Source organism: Balaenoptera borealis (assembly GCF_965194805.1).
Source record: "Balaenoptera borealis genome assembly, chromosome: 16".
NCBI classification, from domain to species: domain Eukaryota; kingdom Metazoa; phylum Chordata; class Mammalia; order Artiodactyla; family Balaenopteridae; genus Balaenoptera; species Balaenoptera borealis.
Window position 1 is genome coordinate 17929180 of NC_138872.1, and position 26038 is coordinate 17955217.

At 40.7% G+C, this 26038-nt stretch overlaps 1 protein-coding gene across 15 annotated transcripts in view; it reads left to right on the top strand.

The window, feature by feature from the left end:
- PTPRT (protein tyrosine phosphatase receptor type T) overlaps positions 1-26038 on the top strand; it is a 1098035-nt gene that overhangs the window by 684836 nt on the left and 387161 nt on the right. For all 15 annotated transcript variants that reach the window (XM_082361692.1, XM_082361703.1, XM_082361700.1 and 12 more), the window contains exon 9: positions 8740-8849. In XM_082361692.1, the coding sequence (XP_082217818.1) occupies positions 8740-8849 (110 nt within the window). The remainder of the gene's footprint in view (positions 1-8739; positions 8850-26038) is intronic.

Below are 26038 nucleotides of genomic sequence, written 5' to 3' on the forward strand. Positions count from 1 at the left end.
CTGGTAATCCCAGTCTTGCATCTATGCTTTTAGAGAGAAGAAGAAGAAGGAACACTCCTCTCCTCATTTTAGGATACCAGTTTATCCTTAATATCAATACCAGACAAGCTTATTATGAGAAAAAGGACAATTAGATTCAAATCCCCCAAACAAAATATTAACAAACAATCCAGCACTGTATACAACTAGGAAAAAAAAATGGTTTATTTTAGGAAATTAATATAATATTTGTTCAACATTAACAAATACATTACTGCAATTCACTTCTTTAACAAAGTAAGAGAGGGCAAAAACATATCATTACTACAATAGATACAGAAAAAGCTTCAGTTAAAGCTCAGCATGACTTAAAAAGAAAATATCCTTGTATACCAGGAATAAAAAAGACCTTCTTACCCTGATAAAGGGTAACTATAAGAAACTTACAAACACCACACCCAAGGATGAAATAATAAAATCATTTCCTTTAAAGTTGTAAAGCACACAGATGCTTATCATTATCTCCACTAAATATTGTATTGGTGGCTTTGGTAGAAGGCAAGAAAATTAAATAAATAGTGAAAAGATTGGAAAAGCACAAAACTATCATTAACTGTAGATGCTATGGTTATTTATTAGATAACCCAAAGAAATTTACACACAATTCATTAGAATTAATAAGAGAATATAGCATGTTTGACAAAAGAACTCAACATTAAAAAATCAATTGCATTTCCATTCACCTAAAAAGTATGTGTTTTTCTTAAGATACTATTTATGATACCAATAAAAATATATGGTTTTTAGGAATAAACCTAACAAAAAGATTTCAAGATGTATAGTATATGTAAATGTATAAAGCACTGAAGGACATTAAAGAAGACCTGAGTAAGAGATACACCATGTTTATGGATAGGAAAACCCAATTTATAAAGCCATAATATATAAAGACATTAACGGTCTCCCAGTTGATCTATAATTCATGTGACTTCAATAGAAAAATGAGACTTTTTTTTTGAAAATTTACAAGCTAGTCCTAAAATGTATATGCAAGGAGAAAAGACAAGAATAGTAAGACAGCCCTGAACAGAAAAATGCATATTTGCAGGCCTTGCTCTACCAGCTACAAAACTTACAAATCTTTGTTAATCAAGAAGACATGGTATTTCTAATTCAAAAAGATACATGCACCCCAATGTTCATAGCAGCATTATTTACAGTTGCCAAGGTATGGAAGCAACCTAAGTGTCCATCAACAGATGAATGGATAAAGAAGATGTGGTATATACACACAGTGGAATACTATTCAGCCATAAAAAAGAATGAAATAATGCCATTTGCAGCAACATGGATGGACTTGGAGGGCATTATGCTAAGTGAAAGACAGACAAAGACAAATACTGTATGATATCACTTATAGGTGGAATCTAAAAAATACAACAAACTAGTGAATAGAACAAAAAAGAAGCAGGCTCACAGATATAGAAAACAAATTAGTGGTTACCAGTGGGGAGAGGGAACGGGGAGGGGCAATATCAGGATAGGGGGAAAAAGGGGTTATTATGGGATTATATGAAATCATGTGTGTTAAACTTTTGAAAATTGTAAAGCACTATAGAATTTAAAGAATCATTCAGTTAAGAAAAAGACATGATATTGACACAGGAATAGTCTAATACAACAATTGAAAAAATAGAGAGAACCTAGAAATAGACCCATACATATGTGGAAATGTGATAGAAGGCAGAGGGAGTGTATGGCAGATCAGTTAAGTAAATAAAAATTTGTTTTCATTAAGTAGTGATAGGATAGAGAGGAAGAATTGAAATTAGATCCCTACCTCACGCTATACGTGAAAACACAATTACAGATGAGTTGAAGACATTTTATAAAAGGTATGACTTTAAAACTGAAGAAAGTTTAAGGGAATATTCTTATGACTTCAGGGTGGAGAAAGTATTTCTTAAATAAGAATATTTTATTTGGATTTATTATTTTTGTTTGCATTTATCTGATCCTGAGATAAGGATTCAAATGCAAGTACTTTATTTAGGAGATGGTCCAGGACACACTGGTAAGTAGAGAGAAGTGAATCAGGGAAGGGAAGAAAGCCAATAAAACATGCATTATCAAGAAAATTACCACGGGAATCACTGGGTTTTAGAGCAGTGCCACTCCACCTGTAATCCAGAGACCAGCACTGACTCATGAACTCTTTCAGGTCCTTGACAAGATAATTACAGAAAAAGAGATTAAGTATTTTAAAGGAGAAGCTTGCATTTTCTGTGTTTTTATATTTCACTTTTACTTTTTGATTTTACTTTCCTATTCTTTTTAAAAATTTTATGATAGTATCGGTCCACAGTGGGTTGAAAATAATATTAAGAAAATTAATAATAATAACGATAACAATAACAAGGGTTTCGGTATTTGAGGTAGTTTGAGAAATATTACTAGAACATATCTCAGAGTTAACCCAACCAATGGTGAAGAGACCAGAATATTCATACATTAACTTCCTTTCATTGCTTGAAGAATGTTTTGGGGACATTAATTCTGGCACTTTTTGCTTACCCTGTGTGGAGACCAAGTTTGCTTCCACAGCCTTCAGGTAGAGTAGCAAGTGTTTTGCAGTGAGCATCAGGATATGGGCAGTAAGCACCCACAGCATCTGCTGCTATTTTTTTCCCAGCTTTGTTGAGGTTTATTTGATAAATAAAATTGTATATATTTAAGATCTACAACATGATGATTTGATATAGATATACATTGTGAAATGATTACCACCATCAAGCCACTAATATTTCTTTTCCCCATACCAAAAAAAAAGAAAAACTGATAAATTTGTCCACAGCAAAATTAAGAACTGATCTTTATCCAAAGGTAACATAAAGGGATAGGGAAGACACAAACCAAGAGAAGATTTTTATAACACACATAGCCAATAAAAGGATCCATAGCAAAGATATGCAAAGAACCTCTACAAATCAAGAAGAAGACAATAATGTCCAAAAAAACACTAAAAGATGCTCATCCTCTTTAGAAAACAGACAAAAACAAATAAAATCTCAATGATCTATCATTTCACACTTACCAGATGGTCTAGAATATAAAAACCTTACAATACCAAGTGTTTGTAAGGATGTAGAGACGTAGGAGCTTTCAGAACATTGTTGGAGGGAGTGTACATTGCCACCACCACTTTGGAAAATTATTTGGCATTACTCAGGAAAGCTGAAGACAGATATTGCCCTTCGTCTACCTATCCTATTTCTAGGTATACCTTAGTGAAATCATATATATTTTCAACCAAATGTACAAAAATATTCATAGGAGCAATGCTGTAAGATAGCCCCATTGGGAAATAGTCTTAATGTCTGCCTATAGTAATAAATAAGAAATATAGAAAATAAATAAGACTCTATTCATAAAATTTAGAAGAATGAAATACAACTACGTGCATTAGTGGGGATGAATCTCAAAACAGCATTGAGTGACAAATGCAAATCATGCAATACACTCAGTTTTATCTATATAAAGGAAACCAGGAAAAACTAAATGATATTTTGTCTTGAGATAGATGTATATACTTATAACTCCAAATAGAGAGAAGGATTAACATAAAATTCAGAATAATATGCATTTTTTTTGTTCATGGGGCGGAGAGTAGGAGACAAGAGTGTAAGGCCCAAAGGATGCTCCAATGGTACAGCGATGTTTTATTTCTTTTTTTTTTTTTTTTTTTTTTTTTTTGTGAAGATTATGTGTTCTGGGCTTCCCTGGTGGCGCAGTGGTTGAGAGTCTGCCTGCCACAACTGGAAGAAAGCCCTCGCACAGAAATGAAGACCCAACACAGCCATAAATAAATAAATTAATTAATTAAAAAAAAAAGATTATGTGTTCCTCAGTATATATATATGTATATTTTTTAAATTAATTTATTTATTTATTTTTGGCTATGTTGGGTCTTCGTTTCTGTGCGAGGGCTTTCTCTAGTTGTGGCAAGCGGGGACCACTCTTCATCGCGGTGCGTGGGCCTCTCACTACCGCGGCCTCTCTTGTTGCGGAGCACAGGCTCCAGACGCGCAGGCTCAGTAGTTGTGGCACACGGGCCTAGTTCCTCCGCGGCATGTGGGCTCTTCCCAGACCAGGGCTTGAACCCGTGTCCCCTGCATTAGCAGGCAGATTCTCAACCACTGCGCCACCAGGGAAGTCCTGATGTTTTATTTCTTAGATTGGATAGTGGGTACATGCATGTTCATTTCATAATTATTATTTAAATATACATTTGTTACACATAATTCTGTCTTATGTTTCATAAGAGAAACTCCTTAATGTAATGCAAAAATAATACGAAGAAAAGTAATAAAATCCTAGGAATACAGTTTGTAAGAAATGAAAAAACATTTTTAACTGGGAGACCTAAAAAGAAAACATTAAGAAATGAGAATTAATACAATATTACTGGCAGGAGGACTTGTTATAAAAAAGGTGTCATTTGTCCCCCAGAGAAGTGAAGAATGCAAGGGAAATAAAGATTCTGACGGAACATTTTTGAAGTTTTGTAAAATTATTCCAGTATTCTTCTGGAAGAATACATTGGTAGTGATAGTCCAGAAAACTTTGCAAAAGAATGATGATATTTGGAAAGGACCTGTTCTACTGAATATTAAAACATGCTATATCAACACAACAGAGAGATACTGTCACAATAGAAGCTATGACTCAATGAAATAGAGCAGAAAGCCAACAACATATGCTAGAATATAAAATAATTTAATGTGATAATAAAATGGCATTTTAAATCACTGGGGAAAGTTTTGACTGGTCAATTTATTGTCCTAAGAATATTGTAAAGAACTCCAGTGAGATTTCCATTTTGTACAGTACATAAAATTGATCCCAGATGGATTAAAATGTTAGGCTTAAAAAGAAAAAAGTTGGGAATAAAGCATAAAATAGAAAGCAGAAAATACAGATGACTATTCATCTGATGTTGGGTAAAAAAGAGAATTTGCTCTGAGCTAGTATGAAAGGAGGAGCCCAGGTGGTGGTCCTAGCTTGATACTCCCCATCCCAGCCTGCATCTGATACAGCCTTCTGAGAGAGCAGCACCAGCACCTCCCTTTTCAGCTCACCTTTCACCTCTTAAAGCTTCTCCAGGTTCCTGACGAAGCTCCTCCTCCAGGACACTTTTGGTAGATGGTTTCACTCTCTCTTCTCAAGAAAGTAGAACCATTAGAGGACACCTCAACCTCCCTCTCCAGAGCACTTGCACATTTTCTTCCTCTTATCTCCCAGAGGGAAGGATGCTCTCTTTCCACCCACCCCTGCCCTGGCATTTTCAGGACCCTACTAATGTCAGTTGTTTCCTCTCTCTTTCCCATCCTTCTACCTCTTAACGTCAATTTTGGATTTTTCCTGTTTGCCTTTAATCATGCTATAACCTCTCCCTCTTTGGGAGGGGGCAGTACTTTAGCTCCATGTCTCATTCCTGTTCCTTCTTGCATTTGCCTCCCCTTCACAGCCAAAATGTTTACTCATCTCAACACAAGTAAACATTTTGTTTGTTTACTCGCCTCACCTTCCACTCTCTTCTCCACCCATTAAAGGATGACTTATGATACCAGTGTTCTCCCTAAATTACCCTTGCTCGGTTCACAAGTAACCTTGAAGACACTACATTCAATGAGCAAACAGAAGGTTGCATCTTACCCAGCATCCACACCTGTCACTGTTAACCAGTACCTTTTTGCTCCTCCCTTGGTTGCTTCAGTGACAGCCCACCTTCCTGGTTTTCTGTTGCTTCTCTGAACACGGCTTCCCAGTTTCTGAGTTTCTTTGTTTTCCTTGTTAAGTTTGGAGTTCCTCTTGCCTTAGTCCTAGACTTGCTACTTTTGTTTTCCTCTGCACTCTGGCTACAAGATCTATTCCCTGCCCATGGTTTCAGTGCCTAAACATCGCTACCCACTGCCCCCGCCCCACTGCTACAACATTGCCCCCTGGGTGTCCTGTATACTTGTCCAATGAATTATGACAGAACTGAGCTTGCCAGCTTCCTTTCCAAGACTAGTCATCCTCTAAGGCTCCCTTTCTATGAACAACCTCTGATCCACCCCACTGGTATGAAACAGAAGAGCTGGGGTTTTCCTTGACACGTCTCTTTCCTCCATCACCACCAAATCACAGGAGCTCCCGCAAATCTCTGACACAGTCTAATTCTCTTCTACACTACCATCACCCTGGTCCAAGCTACCATCTTCTCTCCCCAGGATGGCTTTTCTCCTTCCACACTTTCCTCGACAAAGCCCTCCACCACACTCCAACACCCACCCTCCCCAGGATTGTCCTAGTAGCTTCTACTTATCCATCGACCCTAACTTACTTTCTACTCATTATCCTGATTTGCCAGGCTAGATTTTCTCTGCTGGTTATAATTCTTCCAACACCTTATGTGTTTACCTCAAAATCCTGATAACAACATTAAAAAACTAATTATGAGTGCAATTATTTATTTAATGTAGTCTCCCTTTCCAGAATACAAGCTTTATCAAGGATTTGACTCTATCTTTCTTTGTCCCTGGTGTATCTGTAATGTCTATCACCAAGTCCCTTGGTCGTATTAAGTATTCAATAAATATTTCTGGAAAGGATGATGGGATAAGGAAAAGCAATAAGAGATCTGAATACTTAGAAGTTTCTACATACCTAAAAGATTTAAAAAGCAAATGAAGAACTGACCAAAACTATTGTAACCTATGCAAAAAAGCTTAAGTTCTTAAAAACAGATTATAAATCATAAGACGATGAACAGAAATGAAGAGCCATCCAGGAAAATGAGCACAGGGTATAGAGAACATGTTCATAAAAGAATCAATGCAAAAATGGCCAATTAAACTGAAAAACAAATCTGCGCTCTCCAGTATTCTAAAAAAGATACAACTACATATGCTTAATCTTTTAAATAGTCGTTGTTGTCATGGATTGGGAATTGGCATATCCTTCTGTTTGGGGAGCCCAGAATTGTGTGAACTTTCTGGAAGGCAGTCTGGTAATATGTGTCAAAAGCCTTAAAGATAAAATAGTTCATCTACTTTGGCCCAATAAATTAATTTCCAAGAATTTATCTTAGGGACATCAGCAGAGTTGCATTCAAATACTTATTTGTAAGAATGCTCATTTCTGTGTTATTATAATCATAAAGAATTCAAACCAACTTTAATGCCCTATAATAAAGGATTGGTGACTATAATGGGGCATATCCTGCTCTAAATAGCCATTAAAATGCATGGCCCCAAAGAACATTTAAGGATTTTTTTAAAAACTGTTGTCTGTTTAGCGGTAAAAGGTCACAACACAATATGCACAGTAGGAGTTTAATTTTTAAAAATAAAATATGTATATGCATAGTCATGTGAAAATACTGGAAAAGTATCTCCAGTTAACAGGGATTATGAGTGATTTTGTTCTTTTCTTTTTTAAAAAATCTTTTTTTGTAGATTCTTAATATTCAACAAATTCTGTGTATCATGTCCGTAATGAGAAAAACTAAATATATTTTAATTTAACAATAGGGAACTGATTGCAACATATGGCCGTGGCTATATCTAGAGAGGCATAGCATGATGATTAAGAGTATATGCTTTGAAGCTCATAGACAGGTGTTCACTTCCCTCTTTGTAACTTAAGAGCCATATGACCTTGAGCAAGTTATTTAATTCTCTTAGCCTCAGTTCCCTTATCAGCAGAAAGGAGATAATACATACTGGGCAGAGCTGTTTTGTAGCTTAAATGAAATAATGTATGTAGAATTCTGATCACAGAGTAAGCACTTAGTAAAAATACCTGCTTTTATAATGCCAAAATATAAATAGATTCTGTAATGATTTACATGAATTCATGATCCTCTAGGGGGTTATAACGGGAAGTTGGGGGAATCATTATTTTATGGTTCAGCATCTTCCAGACTGTCATAGTGATGGTGGAATTCAGCAGGAGGATGCTGGCAGGAAGACTTATCTGGGTACAGAAACAGCCCAGGAAAGGTTTTGCTCATTAGGGCAAAATGCTGGCATAGGTCATTGACTCATCTATTTGTCCAACCAGCAAATGGTTATTATGCATCTACCATGTGTCAGGCATCGGAGACTCAAAAGCGAGACAAATGAGCTGCCCTCTAATTAGACTGAAGTTTCAAGGCACATAGTTCCTGGTAGATTCAGGGATTAGGAAACTATGGAAGCACTTCCTGTAGCTGGGGAAAGCTTGACAGGTTTGGGAAAATGATAGTGACATTCACGTTGCATTGCTCAAATACCAAGCCTAAGGCAAGAGTCTAATTCCAGAATCCTGCTGCTGGCAGGGCTGGGACCTACAGATGTCCTCTTTACCCTGGTCAGTTTTAGTTCCAGAATAAACTTGCGCAGAGCCTGCAGATGAAAAGTCGTCAGCCTTCCAGAAAACTGGTTAGCCAACTATGGCCCATGGGTCAACTCCAGCCCTTGCCTGTTTCTAGAAATAAAGTTTTTTTGGAACACAGACATGCCCATTTACTTGTGGATTGTCTATGGATGTTTTTGTGCTACAGGTGCCAAAGTTGAGTAGTTATAACAGGGACTGTATGGCCCACAAAGCCTAAAATATTTATTATCTGACCCTTTAATTTTGCTGGATAATTTTGCTGACTCCTGTTCTAGCTCAATGAGGCTGGAGAAATGAGATGGGAGGTGACATCAAGTTCCTAATTTTTTCCTTCTGTAGTTCCAGGAGCTGTTCCTCTAGAGTCCATCCAAGGGGGTCCCTTTGAGGAGAAGATCTACATCCAGTGGAAACCTCCCAATGAGACCAACGGGGTCATCACGCTCTACGAGGTAAGGAGGCCCCTTTGACTGTATCACTTGGCTTGGCTTTATTCAGTTTACTTCAGCCTGAAGTTGGCAAATACCTACTGTGTGCAGAGCTCCATCAAGGGCACAAAGGTGAGTGAGACACAACTTACTGGAAGGTTTCTGATAATACAGTGGGAAAAAAACACAGGGGCATCAATTGAGCTGTCTTGCTAGCCCTAGTGACAAAGAAAATTGGGCATTGAAAGGATTATTGATCTCTTCAGCAAAGGCATTAGGACTCAAGGAGTCAGGTAGTCCTGGCACAGCTGAGCAGACCCAGGCCTGGCAAACAGTACTTGCAGTTCCTCTGGGAAATCACAACACTCACATGATTCTCATGGTACCCTTATCAGTCCCTGGGCTTCCAGAAGTATCCCAATGTCATTCTCTAACTGGGGGTACATGATTCTTGAGCTTTAACGTTGCTCTGTGGCTAAGGCATATGGTGATGCCTTGGCCACAGAGCCAAGGTGATGGTGTTGAAAGCCCTTCTCCCAGGAGTAGCAGGGTCTTATATCAGAGATGGAGCAGAATGTCCTTGGACAGGAATGCTCCCATCAAGCCAACACAATGTGGCTTCACTGAAAACTTTCAAAATTAGAATAAATGGTATAGAAGCTCATTGCAGAGCAAAAGCAAACAAACAGTAAAACTTCAATAAGGCTGATATAGGTAAATGCTAATATTGGGATATGGGCGAGATTGACTTTCTTCCCACCCCTTGTGTTCTGAGACACCACAAGATTGTTGATACAGATTATAATAAGAAAACGTAGCAATACAGAGAAAGGGCATGGAAACTGAAGCTGGAAGGATGGCGTCTGGTACCCTAGTAGTCCTACCACCATCTCAAGTGACCTTTAGCAGGTTCTTCCTCTCTTCAAGCCTCAGTTTTCTCATCTGTAAGATGGGAGAGGTTAATCGTTGCTTCAGGGTTTCTCTAGGGAGTCTGAGGTGGGGAAAGGTGATAAGCATCCCAGGCTGAAATACACTATAGGCTCATGGAGGGACTAAAGACTCTCAGTGCTCATGCAGAAAGGTACACCCGTTGAGAGAGAGCTTGGGGAAGAATATCCCCGCCATAAGAGAGGATGAGCTCTGGAGAGGAAAGTCAAGGAGTATTGATGAGGGAGAAATATTCAGGGTAAATCTGATGGGCACAAATTCGCTAGAGAGACCTGGACGGACCTCAGAGCTGAGGGAAGAGAAAACTGTCTTATCATGTACAGGGTGCTGGAGAAAACACCTTCAGGAAACACCTTATCTCACTCCATCCAGCGTTCCTCAGAGGCAGAGCTGTCTGACATCTCCATCTTGGAACATGGGCTTTGGGAGAAGCATCCTTCCCAGGGTTGCTGCTAAAGGAGAGGAGGTACTCATACTGATAGACCTTGCCTGGGACCCATTCAAAACCTTATTAGGGAAGAGAGGGACTGGAAACTGAACTGAAACAAAACCCAGTCATTTAAAAGCTGCACACTGTTCTTTGTAAAGCACAGGCTGCGAGCATACACCCTCACTCACATACACACTCACATACACACAGATGAGATAGACATCTACCCACCTGCCCTTTGTAAAGCAGAGGGAAAGGACCCAGGACTTAAGGTGTTAAGTTGCTTGGTGTTGTTATCTAAATGGCTCTCAATGCCGGATGTTGAAGACTTGGAATTCACAGGCCGGTAACATTTCAAATGGTTTGGGGGAACCAACATAGAGTACTTTACCATCTTTTATTAACATTGTTTCATAAAAGACAATTTCAAAAATATAGAAAGGACATGATCTCAGAATAAAAGGCAGTCCTTTAAATCGAATAAATTTAGCTTTATGGGTAACTGATGACATTCTCCTTCGTTTTTCCTCATTTTGCCTTGAATTGAGGACAGCTCTGGCGTGAAAAGACCCTGGTTCTTGTACCTACCTGCCTTTGGAAACCACTGGTCTAGGCCATGTTGCAGGTAGAGTCATATCTCCACACAGATTTCTTCCACAGGAGCAGTATCCCTCTTGCTCTAATAGGATTATGCACTGCGCTGGGCTAGGAAACCCTTGATTGTGATTCCACAGTAAGAAGAAAGAAATAGATGGAGGGAGAACAAGAGTGCAGACATAACTGTGAGTCAGACACACTGAGCAGTAGCCCCCTGAAGGTGCTGCTGAACTCACATTTGGCTGGCTGCTGCTCGAAAGCCAATACTTGAGAGACAGACGTTGGTTGGAAAGGAAAGTTTGCTCTATTCAGGAAGCTAGCAACCTGGGGAGAAGGCAGACTCATGTCCAAAAGCCAACTCCCCGCTGCCAATCAGAGGGCAAGAGCTTTTAAAGGGGAGTTTCAGGGATGTATAGGCGGAGGGAGGGGGTTAAGTGCAGCAAAGCACAGTGAGCTCTGACAGTTGTCTTGGAATTGGTCATAGGGTGGTGTGATCAGCATCATAGTGATTGTTTTAAGTACAGTTAATCTTCAGTTCCGGGGTCAGTTTGTTCCCATTTCCTTGGGGTTAGTTCTCAGAATGGTGTCAGATGGAGCAGCTTATGTCATGGCTACAGTCTGGTCATCGTGTAATTAACTTCTTCCACCTGGTGAGAGTTTCAGTATCTGCAAGATAGCTCGAAGAATGTGGCTCAGAATATTATCTGTAGCCCTTGAGGAAGAACTAAAGGTCTTTGACTTTGTTTAATGGCTAAACTATTACTACTTTATTTGACTGCTTTCATTTGTTTCTGCATTTCCTCCCTTTAAATTTATTCTTTGGCTAAAGTTTTTCTCCAGACAAGAGGCAGGCGGAGGACATGGGGGGTGGTTCTGTCCTGAGAAGGCCCCATAGGGTCCTGCTCTGTTCCAAAGGTGGTCTCGTAGATGGTATGCTGTCTGGAACTCTAGGCACAAAGGTGCACACAGATTAGGACATCGCACCTTTCTTCTCACTTCTCTTTTAACCCAGTGCCTTGTGGATATTCAAAGACCAGTTGCTGGGATATTGGCATTCCCATGAGGGACTCTACTGGAAACAGCTGTGGTGAGACACCTTCAGGTAGTTTCTTGGCTGCTCCTTGGGCTGTAATACAGAGAACCAGAGCCAGAAGGCGGCCGCTGTCTGACTTGTTTGAGCATTTGAGGTTACCTTTTGGGAATATGCCAAACTTCTTGGATGACGCTGTGAAGGGACCTAAGGAGGTCATGGGCTTAGGCCTTATATTTTGACCATAAACATGGCTGTGACCATGTGTGTCACCAACCAGTGAGGCCTCAGAAGGTAAGAATGTTGACTTTTGAGGTCAGGCAGCCTAGATCTGAATCCCAGCTCTGCCACTTCCTTGCTGTGTAACCTTGGGTACATTAAGAAACTGCTCATTTATATTTATTAATAAACATAAATATATGTTTAGTACTGTGTTTGACATTTAGAAATAGCATTGAAAAATATTAGCTCTTGCCATTACATAAAAATGAGGCCACTGAGACTTGGAGAGGTGAAATGTAAAGACCAAGCTTATGCAACTCATGGGTCCTGAATTCAAGTGCAGGTGTCTTGCCCCTTATTCAGTGTGGTCCATGGACCAGCAACGTTGGCTTTACCTGGGAGCTGGTTAGAAGTACAGCATCTCGGACCCCACCAGACTTCCTGAATCAGAGTCTTCATTTTCCCAAGATCCATGGGTGATTCACATGGGCATTAAAGTTTGAGAAGCACTGCTCTAGACTGCACTATTCTTCAGAAGGTTTCAGCAGGATGGGGAGTCTCCCCCATGCTGGGCTTAACCCAATCCTGCCTCAGGTAGTGAGCAGGAGACCTTGCTTTTAAAGACATTTATAACAGAACATGTGTTTATGAGGCAATTTCCAAATTTAATTAGATGAAACCAATTTGATTTTTTAAATTAGGTTCTGGTTATAATTTCTAGAGAGAAATCCATAAATTACAAATCACCCTCTTCTGATCTCAGAAAGTACATTTTGTGGCAAGGAAAAATCAGACAACACAAATGGAAGAGAAATCCAGGATTGTCCGTGCCTTCCTATGTACAACCTTGGACTCAGCAAAGTCAAAAGCCAAATAGGAGGAAGTGAAGAAGAGTTATAACTTTGAAAATATTGTAAAAATTGTTAAACACAGCAGGCCTAAGTAGTATGTCATATGTTAAGATTAAATTCCCTTCCCCGTGGGTCCAAGTCATGACCTGTGGGCCCACCCTTGGACATTTCTGCCCTCCAATATTGGAATGGCTTTGATTATGTCCCATTCAGTCTCTGGGCTTCAGTCGCCTCTTTGTAATATGAAGGTGTCAGACTGTTCCAGGTTTCTACTGGGTAAAAATCAAAGGAAAAGTAAATCCACGCCAATCCCACAGAACCAAAGTTTTACACCTCATTTTGGTTTTGCTCTGCTGTTGAAACCTTGCCTATGGCCAGGGACTTCAAAGGCAAAGCAGTGATGACACTTGAAGGAAAACAGCTAGTGTAAAGGCCCTGCAGTAGGAATGACTCTGGCCTGTTTGACAAGTAGGAAGGAGGTCAGAGTGACTGAAGCCTCGTGAGCACAAAGGACGATGATGAGGCCATGTGGGGAGTGGGTGGGCAGAGTCAGGTTACGCAAGCCTTCTAGAGTTCGCGCTTTCTCCTGAGAGGAACAGAACACCCTAGGAGGATTTTAAGCAGAGGAGTGAAGGAATCATATTTACATTCTTAAAAAATCACCTGGCTGTTGCGTGGCTGGTGGCTGTGAGCACAGAAGCATCTCAGGGACACCTGGAAAATGTGCCAGGAGGCAAGGACATTTAACTCATCTGTGATACTGCAATGAGGGCTCAACTATTTGTTGGAAGCCCTTGCATCCAGGTGGAAGAGGTGAAAACTTTGTCACATCTGCTTCTTCCTTGCTGCCTCTTTCTGGACTTTGACACCTTCCTTTCAGTCAGGAGTTCTTATCTTGAAGAGCTCCCTGGAACCATGGACTTAGATTCTGGCCTCCCATCCCTAAGGGCTGGGAGTCTAGCCCCCTACCCTGATGCCACCCCAGGGCTGTGAAACGGCCTGATTCTCCAACAGCCACGACCTCTGTCCCTGCCCACTGAAGGGGGAGCTCAGAATGCTCATCAGAGCCCGCTGAAGCCAGCCTCGCCTCTGCTGCAGCAGGACGCGTCAGGATGCATAGCCCGTGGCCTCAGATCTTCGGGAATTTGTATTTTAGTGGAGATGCAGGGTGCACTTATGTGGTCACTTCCCCAGCAGGGTGACAGACAGACAGTGCATGAAGAGAGGTCACGTCAAAGGCCTCGTGCCTATGCACCAGCAGATCAGCGTCACCTGGGAGCAGGTCAGACATGCAGCATCTCGGGCCCCAGCTCATATCCACTGCATCAGAGTCTGTGTTCTAACAAGGTGACTCACATGCACATGAACATGGGAGAAGCACTGGTGTAGGACACACCCTAAAATGTCCTAATGTGGCTCTGGAAAGCTCTGCTTGATGCAGACACTGCAGTCCTTGGATGAATAATGTGGCTGCTACATGAACTGAGGGATATCTCTGCTCACATGGGGTCCAGAGAGCTGAGGATTTGCACCAGGGATGTGGAAAGCATGCTCTTTGCATAGACTCTTCGGGAGCCCTGCTTGGGTTTGATGGGATATCAGGGTACCCCAATCAGGGCCTGTACGTGAAGAGGGTTGGCGTGGCCCCTTCCACTCTGACTCTGCTCTTGTGAACAACAGGACTCCCTAAAACAGACCAGGCAACTGCAGACAGGCACGCACAGCCAGAATGCGGTCACAGGGGAAACAATCCAGTCAAACAGTTGCCTAAAAACTCCTCAGTAAAATCATTCAGAGACAAGCTGTTCAGAGTTCATGAAAAACAATAATCAATATGTGTTTCAATTCAATTAATTGTTCTCATCTCTGTCCAAAAATAAATATCACACAGTGTGAGGGAATTGGGCCAGAAGGTGTTACACTGGCAACTGGATTAACGACGTGTGAAAATATTTAAAATTCAGACATGTGAAGCTTCCCAATAAGCCTTTATGTTTAGCAGTCAAAATCACCAAGTTTCTAATTACAGTGTATAAATCTGAGAAGCTTAAAGGGAATGAGAGGACCCTAATGAGGCAGGAATGGGTGTCTTGGTTATGCTAGAGTTGATTGACATTTATCCTGCAAGCTATTCTAGGTGCCTGGCGTTCAGAGTTAAATAAAACACAGACTTCGCCTCAGGAAAACAAGGTGGCCTTTCTGTGCAGAAGCCCCTTTAAAAGGCAGGATAGGTTGGAGGGTCGTCAATATTTTTCCAGCATACAGACGGTTGCATTTGATCTGAACCAAAAGCATGGGCCCCAGGAATCAGCATTCCATCAGAGTGCATTGCATGCAGGAAGCCCAGGCATGTGTTCTGAGCTGGAGAGGAGTTCTGCGCAGGACTGGTGCAGACAAGCACTGATGGAGAGAGGGGCCAGCTGCGTGATGAGCTCAGAGCAGGCTCTCAGAGAAAGGCCCGGGGGAGCTGCTGCCTCCTTTTGGATGTTCATTCTCCTCCTTTCTCTTGGCTTGGCTGTAATGGCCTCTCAGGGCTCGCTTGCCCCAGACAGGCTTATGGCTCCAGTCCACAGAGGGTCAGTAGGGAGGATGGGATGTGGTCCTTGCTGGGCAGGAGGTAGTAGAGGCAGGAAGTGACTAGCACAGCCCAAAGCAAGAATTTGCATAATTCAAGCTGGATCTACATTAATTATGATGTACAATTTGCATAATGCAGGCAGCTAGTGGGTGTAACATGAACCAGGCTGGTAACTAGGAAAAAGGCTCTTATTTCTTTTGAATCGTTTAAGCCATAAGCATGGGAATCATCCATTCCTCCCACCTGCCACACATCAAATACTCTAGAAAGTTCCATCCAGGCCAGGTCATACGACACCACCTCCACCACCACTGTGTTCTGAGCACGAATCTGCTGGCTGGACCACTTCAGAACCTCCCTGCTGATCCCCCATCCACACTTCCCCTATTCCACTTCCCCACATTGCAGCCAGACAGAGCATCTTGAAAAGTAAATTCAGTCCTGTTACTTCCCTGCTTTGGCTTCATCTCAACTTTAGAGCCCCGGCTGATCTGGCCCCTCTAACTTCATCTCCTGCCTCTCTTGCCACTGTTTTCTGTGCACCAGCCCCTCTGGCTTTCTGACACTTGCTCCAGCTCATCCAGTTCTTTGCAGCCCATGTGACTTTGTGAATGCTGTCCCTTCTGCCTATAACACTTTTTACTTTATGTTTCTTGGGGCTGGTCCCTTCCTATTCTTCACCTGCAAGAGGCTTTTTCCCTGGACTGTCCATTTTATCAAGCAATTTGCTTATTTCTCTCATACCATTTTTGCAATCTGCACTTACTTTGTTTGTGTGCTGTAGCATCATCTAGTCTCCTGCCGGACTTTTAGCCCCATAAGGGTATGGGCCATGTGATGGTTATTTTATGTGTCAACTTGGCTGGGCCACGGTGCCCAGATATGAGGTCAAACATTATTCTGGACGTTTCTGTGATGGTGTTTTTGGATGAGATTAACATTTAAGCCAGTGGACTTTGAGTAAAGCAGATTGCCCTCCATAGTGTGGGTGGGCCTCACTATGGAGGCCCTCTGAGTTGAAGCTCAGAATAGAACAAAAGACTGAGCTCCCCTGAGCAAGACGGAATTCTGCCCACAGACGACCTTCAGAACTGCACTGTGAAACTAGCTCTTCCCTGGTTCTCCAGCCTGCTGGAGAACTGATCTTGAACCGACACTGGCCATATTTATTTTTGCTTTTTAGTGTGTCCTCAGGACCTAAAAGAAAAGTTTGCACATCATATGTGCTCAATACATATTCCTTATATGAGTGTGTAGATTTGTACTTTATCTTAATAAGGGGTAATGGTGAAATTTTGTCTAACAAGTTTAGTGGTTCTCAAGCCTGGCTGAAAATTAGAATCATACCTTGAGAGCCCCAAAACTTATCATAAATACATAGGTAGGTGGAAACATAAATAGATGGATGGATGGATGACTGAATGTTTAGGTATCATTGTATTCCAAATCAATCAGAATCTCTGGAGGGGAAGTTCTATCCATGTGGAGTTTTTTTTTTTTTTTTAAGTGCTTTGGGAAATTTTAGTGTACATCCAAGGTTGGGAAGCAGCATTACATAACATGAATCCAGTCAATCCACTCTGATATGTTATCCTAGCTAAATACCTGCTAAATAAACACAGTCATGACTCTGGCTTTACCCTGCCTTCATTTTCACTCTTCTGGAATACAACATTGTCTGATGTTACACTATAGCCAGCTCAAAGTCATGCATATGCAGATGCTAGGCACTAATTATGTTAAGGCTCAAATTCAAGAAGCATTGGCTTTTTTTTCCCTCAAGTTTGCTAAACAAACAGTTTGTGGAATAATTGAAGACACACAAGGCCGGATCAGTCCGTCAATATCCCTTTGCATTTCATGAATGGCATCTTGCAGCTCTGATGGCAGAATCCACCATAGACTTTACCTTACAAATACTTTCCCCTCTCCTTTTACAGTAGAAGTTAGTTCTGTTGTTTATTTGTGAGATTTAAAAAAAGGCATACGCACACACAAAGCTTCATAGATTTGCCCAGAGGCTTTCCCTAAGTCTTAAAAGTCAGAGCCCTGGGATGTCAAGGAGCCATTTTTCCTAACCCTCAGCCCATTACGCAACCTCCATAGGATGTTCCTCTTCCAGAGACTTGAAAAATGCAGGGATCCCTGGGTAGATGCTATATACAGGTCTGCTGGGCTGACAGGCTGGTTGACAGGTGTTTCAGTAGAAACAGCTCTGGGTTGAAAGGAATGATTTCTGGCACTCTGAGTCTGGAAGGAAAGGAAGTTGCGTTCTGATGTGAGTAAGTTGCATTTATGTAAGTGGGACCATTAGAGCTGCCTGTCATCCACTTTTAGCATACCAAGAATGCCTATATATTTGCCTCGGGGTGTTTCTTTCTTTTTTTTCTTTTTTTTTATTCCAACGCAGATATTTGTGATAGAGCCAGGTAATGTGACAGTAGGAATCAACAGATGCATAGCACTTGTTACCTAAAGAACAGCAAATCATGTTCTCCTGGCAATAAAAACGTTTTCACAATAAACATTAGTCATTCAGCTTAGCTGTGAGAAAGCAGTAGAAGTTACTGCATGGAAAATATTCCCACAGTGAACACACGTGGATCAGTACATTTGTCTTGGTGTATGTGTTTATAAGCATGCAGGTTTGTGAGTGTATGTAGCTGTAACATGGCACGTGTATGCACATATGTATTTGTTTGTTCACAAGTGCGTGTGAAGCCTCTACCCTGGGACTGTACCCGTAGTCTCCGTTGCATCCTTGGAATTGCTCTCCTTTTTTTGGAGAGTTAACTGTAGTAGATTTCAGAGGCACAGGGCTATGTTTGTTTTCTCCTTGCCTGGAGAAACTCCAGGTCACTTCCTATCCGTGTCATAGGAATGTCTCGATGGGCTCCCAGCTGTTTCTCATGAACTTCTGCCGTAATTCCTCTCCAGAGCTTTCGCTAAAGGAAAATTTTGAATTAAAAAAAAACCCAACCCAGGAGAAGAGTAAAGCCAGAGCAGAAGTTAGTAAATTAGGAAAAGAAAAACCATGGAACCAGTACATACACTGAAAAGCTGATTTTTCTTTTGGGAGGAACAAACAACAAAATAGACATTCTTGTGCGTAGCCAGATCAAGAAAAAAAGGAGAAGACACACATACACAATTAAAAAGAAAATAGCCCGAGGTAATTTGCAAGTCTCTACAAAAACATTTGTAAACTTGGGCAAAACTGGTGATTTTCTAGGAAAGTATAAATCACCAGTATTAGCCCAGAAAAGATTTTTTAAATGTAGACCAATACTGGTAAGTGTTATCAAGGGGTCCTTTCCTAATGATAACTATGTGAGGTGATGTAATTATTTCACAGTGTATACAGGTATCAAAACATCACCGTAATTATACACCATAAATATACACAATCTTTATTTGTTAATTATACCTCAGTAAAGCTGGGGGGAAAGAAAAAAAGAGAAGTTCCTTTTTCTTTCCTTTCCAAAAAAAGAGGAGCGAAACCCAGACAGTTTCACAAGTTAGTTCTTTCAAAACCTTCAAGGACCAAACAATCCCAATTTTATTTAAACATTTGCAGAGGATAAAGAAACAGGAAAACCTCTCTAATTCTTATCATGAAGTCAGTATAATACATCAAGACTAAAATCCAGCCAAATATCTTAATATAATTTGCCACTTGAATAGTTCAAAGGAGAAAAAATTACAGGCATACTTAGGCAATACTGCAAGTTTGGTTCCAGACCACCGTAGTAAAGCGAATATCACAATAAAGCAAGTCACATGAAGTTTTTGGTTTCCCAGACTGTATAAAAGTTATGTTTACACTATACTATGGTCTATTAAGTGTGCAATAACATTATGTCTTAAAAAAAATGTACATACCTTAATTAAGAAATATTTTGCTAAAAAATGCTACCCATTATCTGAAAAACAAAAACAAAAACAAAAAACCTGCAGGTTAAATTTAATCCTGTGCATTTACAGTTGTCCTAAGAGAGTGGAGGGAGGCAAATGAAAGGGTAGCTCTGCATTTGGCCAGCCGGACTCTCCTTCACGTTCCTTACGTGGGAGGGAAACTGCGTTTTGATGCACTGTGCACCTGGAGGACTTTGTGAGGAGTGGCCTGTACACACAGCCACGTGCCTACTGATGGAACCCTCTCTTTGGCTACCTGGTCCTCTCAATAAACTATGCCCAAAGGCGGTGTTTAAGCTGCCGAGTGTCTCCTTAAACATCAGAAGTTGTTCTCTTTTCATCTCAGTTGTTTTACCTTATTACTCCTGTTGGATTTCCACCTGGACAGGGCAGTGTGGCATGGATTTGGCACTTTTAACTGGCTGGCTCTTTCCTTTCTGTTTTGGTCAGAACAGCTGTTTGTTTGGGACTAAAAAATGAAGGGGGATTGTGAGTGTTCATCTATCATCAGGGCATTTGGAGCCTTCATCCTGAAGTCTCTGGAGGCTGGAATTCAAATTTAGGATTCAGAGATTATCCTTTCATGGGTCTCAGAAGATGGCAGGTGGATTTCTGCCCCTCACTCTGATCCTCTTCTTTGGCTACTTTTTCTTCATTCTTCACCAAGAGAAGAGTAGTAGTTCCTTAAACTTTACGCCCAAGTATGGGACGTTGGCCTATATCATTATGGACTCAATGCATGCATTCATGCATAGCAGGTCTTTTTCAGAGCCCTTCAAAATATATGTCATAAAAATCACCATTGCTTTGCTTTCTTGGTGTCCCTTTTATTTTATGCATTGTTTTAGCATACGTGTATCATTGCAAGTCAAATAGTGAATTATGCTATTAGGAAATTTAAGGTCGACTTTCAGCTTGCGATAGCCAAGTAATATATTTGAGTGAGTCCCTTTTCCTACCTGGTCCTTGGTCTCTATATCTCTGACCTAGGAGAATTGGACCAGTTAGATTCAAAGGATCCTTCCTACTTTGACCTACCACTCAGGTGTCCAAAATTGAATTAATCTTACTCTTTGTTTCATGAAATACTTTCCTCATTGGTCTGTGCATGACCCTTTTTTGTATTTATTCATTATTTCATTTTGCAATTACACACCAGCTACCGAGACAACCAGAACTTTGACAGTATCTTATAGACTTACGAACTCCTCCCACCCCAACCTACTGACTCCTCCCACTAACCTGAATGTTATATACAATTCCTTTGTATTTCATATAGCTTTACTATTTATATACGTTCCTTAAAGGCATATTATTTTGTTTTGTTAGTCTTTTAACTTCAATAAAGGATTTTCTGTTGTATATAATCTTTTAGCATTTTTATCCCATATTATGTTGCCAACAGTCATCCCTTTGATGAGTGCTGCTGCAGCATGCTCATCTTGACTGCTGTATAATATTCCATTGTGTGCAGGTAGTACCACACATTTATTCATAAGCCCTTGATGGGCATCAGGGTTACTTCTAGGATGTTGCCCTTATCAACTGTGGAGATATGAGCATCCTTGTACATATCTCCTGTTGCATATGTGCAAGATTTTCTTTTGAGTTTATATCCAGAGACTAAGTCATATGGTAAATTAATGTTCAACTTTACAAAAAGAAAGCGGAATTATTTTCCAAACTAGTGTCAACGATTTACCCTCATGTCAGCAATGTATAAGAGCTTCTGCGATTCCAAATCCTCTCCAGTATTGGTCTGGTCAAGATTCTTAATTTTGATCAGTTAAATAGGTATAAAATGACATCTTTTTGTTGTCTTGCTTCGTATTCCCTCAGTCATTAACAAGGTTGAATATCTTTTCAAATATTTGCTACTCATTTGTATTTACTTTTTGTGGGAGGTATATTCATGTATTTTGCCCATTCTCTACTGGATTATCTGCCCTGATCTTATTGATATGTAGTCTTTCTTTATATACTTTTTATACTATTTTGTCAGTTATGTGTATAACTTGCCATTTTTACTTCCTGTAAGGTATCTTTTGATAACAGAAGCCCTTAATTATAATGTAGTCAATTTTATCAGTCTTCGCTTATCTAATTAGCACATTCTGTGTCCTTAAGTAACTATTCCCCAAACCAAGGTGAGAAGGATGATTCCTTATATTTCTACTAAAAACTGTATAGTTTTGTTTTCTAAATATAAGTCCTTTGTTTATCCACAGTTAATTTTTGTGTATGGTGTGAAAGCAGGTGCAAAATTCATTTTTTCCTCTGTGGATAAATACTTTCCCCAGGTCCTTTTAATAATAGCCCTCCTTTTCCTTGTTCTACCAGGCCGTATCTGACATATGCCGAAGTTACTTATATGCATTCATCTGTTTCTGAGCTTTCTGTTCCAGTGGCCACCATCTATAACAACCACACTCAGTCAGAGTTATTAGAGCTTCACAGTTAATCCTGATCTCTAACAGAGCTCGTCCCTCCTCCTCATTCTTCTTTAGAAATATCTTGGATATTCTTGCCCTTGGCTCTTTCATTTTAGAATTTAGTTATCCAATTTAATGACAGCCCCTGTTGTAGTTTTGATTAGAATTACATGGAATATATGAAACAACATGGTGGGTAATTTACATCTTTACGGTCTTAAATCTCTTTATATTTATGTAAGTTTTTGTTACTGTCTTCCAAAATTTTATTACATTACCTGTAGAGATAATGCATTTCACATTAAATCCCAATTGCTAACTTAGGTCTCAAAGACCTTGCACCTTGGATTCTCTTTTCCTCTTTAGTCTGGTCTCACTGGCCTTCTTTAACATACTCCAACAAGTCAAGCTCCCTCCTGCCTCAGGCTCATTGCACGTGGAGTTCTTCGTTGACAGAAAGCTCTTCCACCTCCTTGCAATAGCCAACTCATTCTCATACTACAGGGATCAGCAAGTATGCTTTCCTCAGAGAGGCCCTGCCTAACAGTGTTAAAGCAGGACTCTACCCGCTCTCCATTATTCTCTATCACTGCTGTCATTTCCTGAATAACATGTGTCACAATTCATAGTTAGCGTGTATTTAATTATAAATGTATCTCCCTATATTGTAAGTGCCATGAAGGCAGGATCCACATATATATTACTCACCACTGGAGAACCCAGTGCCTTACGCACTGCCTGGAAAACAGCAGGCGAAATATGTCTATCTATGTCTGTGTCTATGTCTATATCTATATCTATATCTATATAAATGAATGAAGATTGGAGAGGTTTCCTTTGATGGTAGGAGTACAGTGATAGTTATGAGTCAGTTTGCATCAGTTAGCCTACAGATATGACCTGACATGACCATGTAAAATTGTAAGATTATGCCCTAAGGCCTATAATAATTTATAATAGGCCACATGAGGTTCCAATGACCAATGAGTTTACATTACACTCATAGAACTCAGCTGATAATGGTAAACTTGTCAAGGTTAGGGATCCTATTTTTAACAGTTGCATCTCAGGTACCTTAAACAGTACCTGGCATAAAGTAGGTACTCAGTAGGTATTTGTTTAATGAATAAAACTGTATTCCAAACTTGAATCAAGGTTAAGGCAACAGCTGCAATAGATATTGAAATATCTAATTCCTTATGATTTCTTGATTTTTAAAGGGAATTTATTCTTTGTTAATGTTAGTGACATTACAACAACAGTACATGGTGTTAGAAAGATGGGGGGTGGAAAGTCACCCCCAATTCCCACTCCCTCACAGACCAACCATTTTCACAAGGGTTTATTTTTTTTCTAGCCCTTATGCAGTGACATCTTTTGCATGATTATGACCACGCTGCAAAACTTGGGTTTTCACTATGTCAAACATTTTCCAGTTTCAATATAATCTACTTAACTATCCCATTTAATGGCTCTCTGCTCCCCTGAGCATATAGGCCATATTTTACTTTCTAATCATTCTATTTTGGGGTATGTTGATTGATCTTCCCAGAATGTAAGACACAATTTTTAGCATAGGGTAAGAGGGACCTGGATCTTTTTAAAGAGCTGTTTAGCAATGTTCGAACTTCTGCTTTCCTTTTCCTTCTCAATAGGTTTGTCAGTAACAATCAGAGCCAGTCACATGCCTTCCATTGATTGCAGAACTGTGCTCAAAATAATAGCTCTCTCTGTTCAATAGGAATGGATCTAAGGGAGCAGAGTAGAACAATATATACAAATTCAGATAGAAATCTATAAACCCAGAGTTAGAAGTGGTGATCATATTTTCCTCCTTATTTTAGAATTTAAGTCTCCATTTGCTTGTTTCTTAACAAACGGAGGTGAATATGGGGTATGTGTGTGCTCCCACTCTTCCCTAATGCCATCCCTATGATAGGCATCCACAATCGATCAGGGTACACTCTTCCATTGAGCTCTGACATGGCCTCAGAATCCCTCTTGATGTGGCATTCTAGGTGGTCATGGTGTCATTTGTGATGCTTAACTGCCATCTTTGTCCTTTCCCACCTTCTGTGTAAAAGTGCTCTCTGCAGTTCTGGAAGGCAGTTCTTTTTAATAACTGTGGGACTGCCTGGAATAAGGGGCCAGTGCTACGGAGTCCTTCCCGAGGAAGGTGCCAGAGGTGAGGAAGTCTGCGCTAGAACAACTTATCTAGAGAGTTTTCATGACTGCGTCTAAAACACAGAGCCACAGGAAGACAGGAGCATGTGTAGAGGTTTCAGGACCTTACTGGAACTTTCCCTAAGGACCTTGTATATATAACCAGCTCTGTGCGCTCCCCGCCAACACATGTGTTCTGTAATCTTAGCCTTCCCCAGCCATTTTTTATAACAATATTACAGAAAGTTTGGATATCAGAGAAAAAAAATCACCTGTAATCTCTCCCTGTAGCACAATTATTTTGCCTTGTATTTTTTTTTAATTTATTTTTGACTGCATTGGGTCTTCCTTGCTGCACACGGGCTTTCTCTAGTTGCGGCGAGTGGGGGCTACATTTTGTTGTAGTACGCGGGCTTCTCATTGCGGTGGCTTCTCTTGTTGCAGAGCACGGGCTCTAGGCACACAGGCTTCAGTAGTTATGGCACGCGGGCTCAGTAGTTGTGGCTTACAGGCTCTAGAGCACAGGCTCAGTAGTTGTGGCGCACAGGCTTAGTTGGTCTGCGGCATGTGGGATCTTCCCAGACCAGGGCTCGAACCCATGTCCCCTGCATTGGCAGGCAGATTCTTAACCACTGTGCCACCAGGGAAGTCCTTTGCCTTGTGTTTTATCTTTGTTAATCTGCATACATCTTTTGCCTAACTATAATTACATAAAATTTGCTATCATAATTTTTTATTAAGCATTTTATCACAACCATGATGCTTTTATAGCACCATGGAAACAGCTTATCTTTTCTAATGATTGCATAATTGTCCATTGAGTGTATATGCCCTAATTTACTTATCCATTTCCCTCTTTTTTTCCATATTTCTGACAACACTGTAATGAACCTCATGCATATGGTGATGGTATATCATGATGGAAGGAACATGGCCTTCCGATCAGATTGACCTGGATCTAAAATCCTGGTTCTAACGTTACCTGGATGGAAGACTTTGGGGGCACATTAACCACTCTGAAGTTGCGTTGCTGTATATGCTTAAATTTTAAAAAATGCATGTAGGAGAAGTAATATCAAGCCTATAATTCGAGAATATCATAAGAATTAGATGTATGTTGCCAGTAGCCATTCAATGTCATGGCTGGTTTTCTTTCCCCTCTTTTTGGTGTATTTCTATTTTAGACATTCACCCACATGAAATTACAGGGTTGAATAGAATGAAGACTTTTATAACTCTTGATACATATTGGCAAATTGTCCTCCAACTGGATTGCAGCAGTGTGCGTGTGTGCTTTGAGTCCCACGTTGAGCCAGTCACCGTGTCTGGGAAGCAGGCCTTTGGCAGCCCAGCAGAGGTTTATGTCAGCTTTCCCGATCCCCTCAGAGCAGGCTGATGTGTGAAGAGCTCATCACACATGTTGGCAGAGCCATTTGCACTCTCCAAGGATGTGCTGGAAACGCTTTGGGCTCATCAATTTATTGTTCACTACTCCTCCCTTTTGCCTTCAAGTAGCAAGTACAGTGCCTGGCTTCCAAAAGTCTCCCAGAAGGTCCTGGGGACTCCGCCAGAGCTCTGAACTGGGGGACTCAAAGCTAGTCCCTGTAGGCTCCGCCACTGCTTTACTCTGCTACACTACCCGGCACGCCCTCTCATGGCCTCTGTTAGCTCATCTGTAAAAGGGAAAGTTGAGGCAGTTGGCTTCTAAGGCTGAACCACTCAGTGTGTTCTTCTGTCATCAGCATCATCTGGGAGCTCTTTAGAAATGTGCCATCTTGGGCTCCACCCCAGATCTGCTGCATCAGAGTCTGCATTGTTATAAGATCCCTGGGTGATCCCATACCCATTAAATCATGACAAGTACAGCACTAAATTATCTTCTGCCCAAGATTTGCTATCATGCTAGGAACATTTGCTGGGAGCCTCAGTTTTAGAACCCTGCTCTCCCTGCCCTATGCCTGCACTATCTCAGGATTTCCCTAACCTGCAATGAGGTTCTTCTCCTGCCTAGTTACATCTGTGGACCTAGATGCCAGTTCTTATGGGT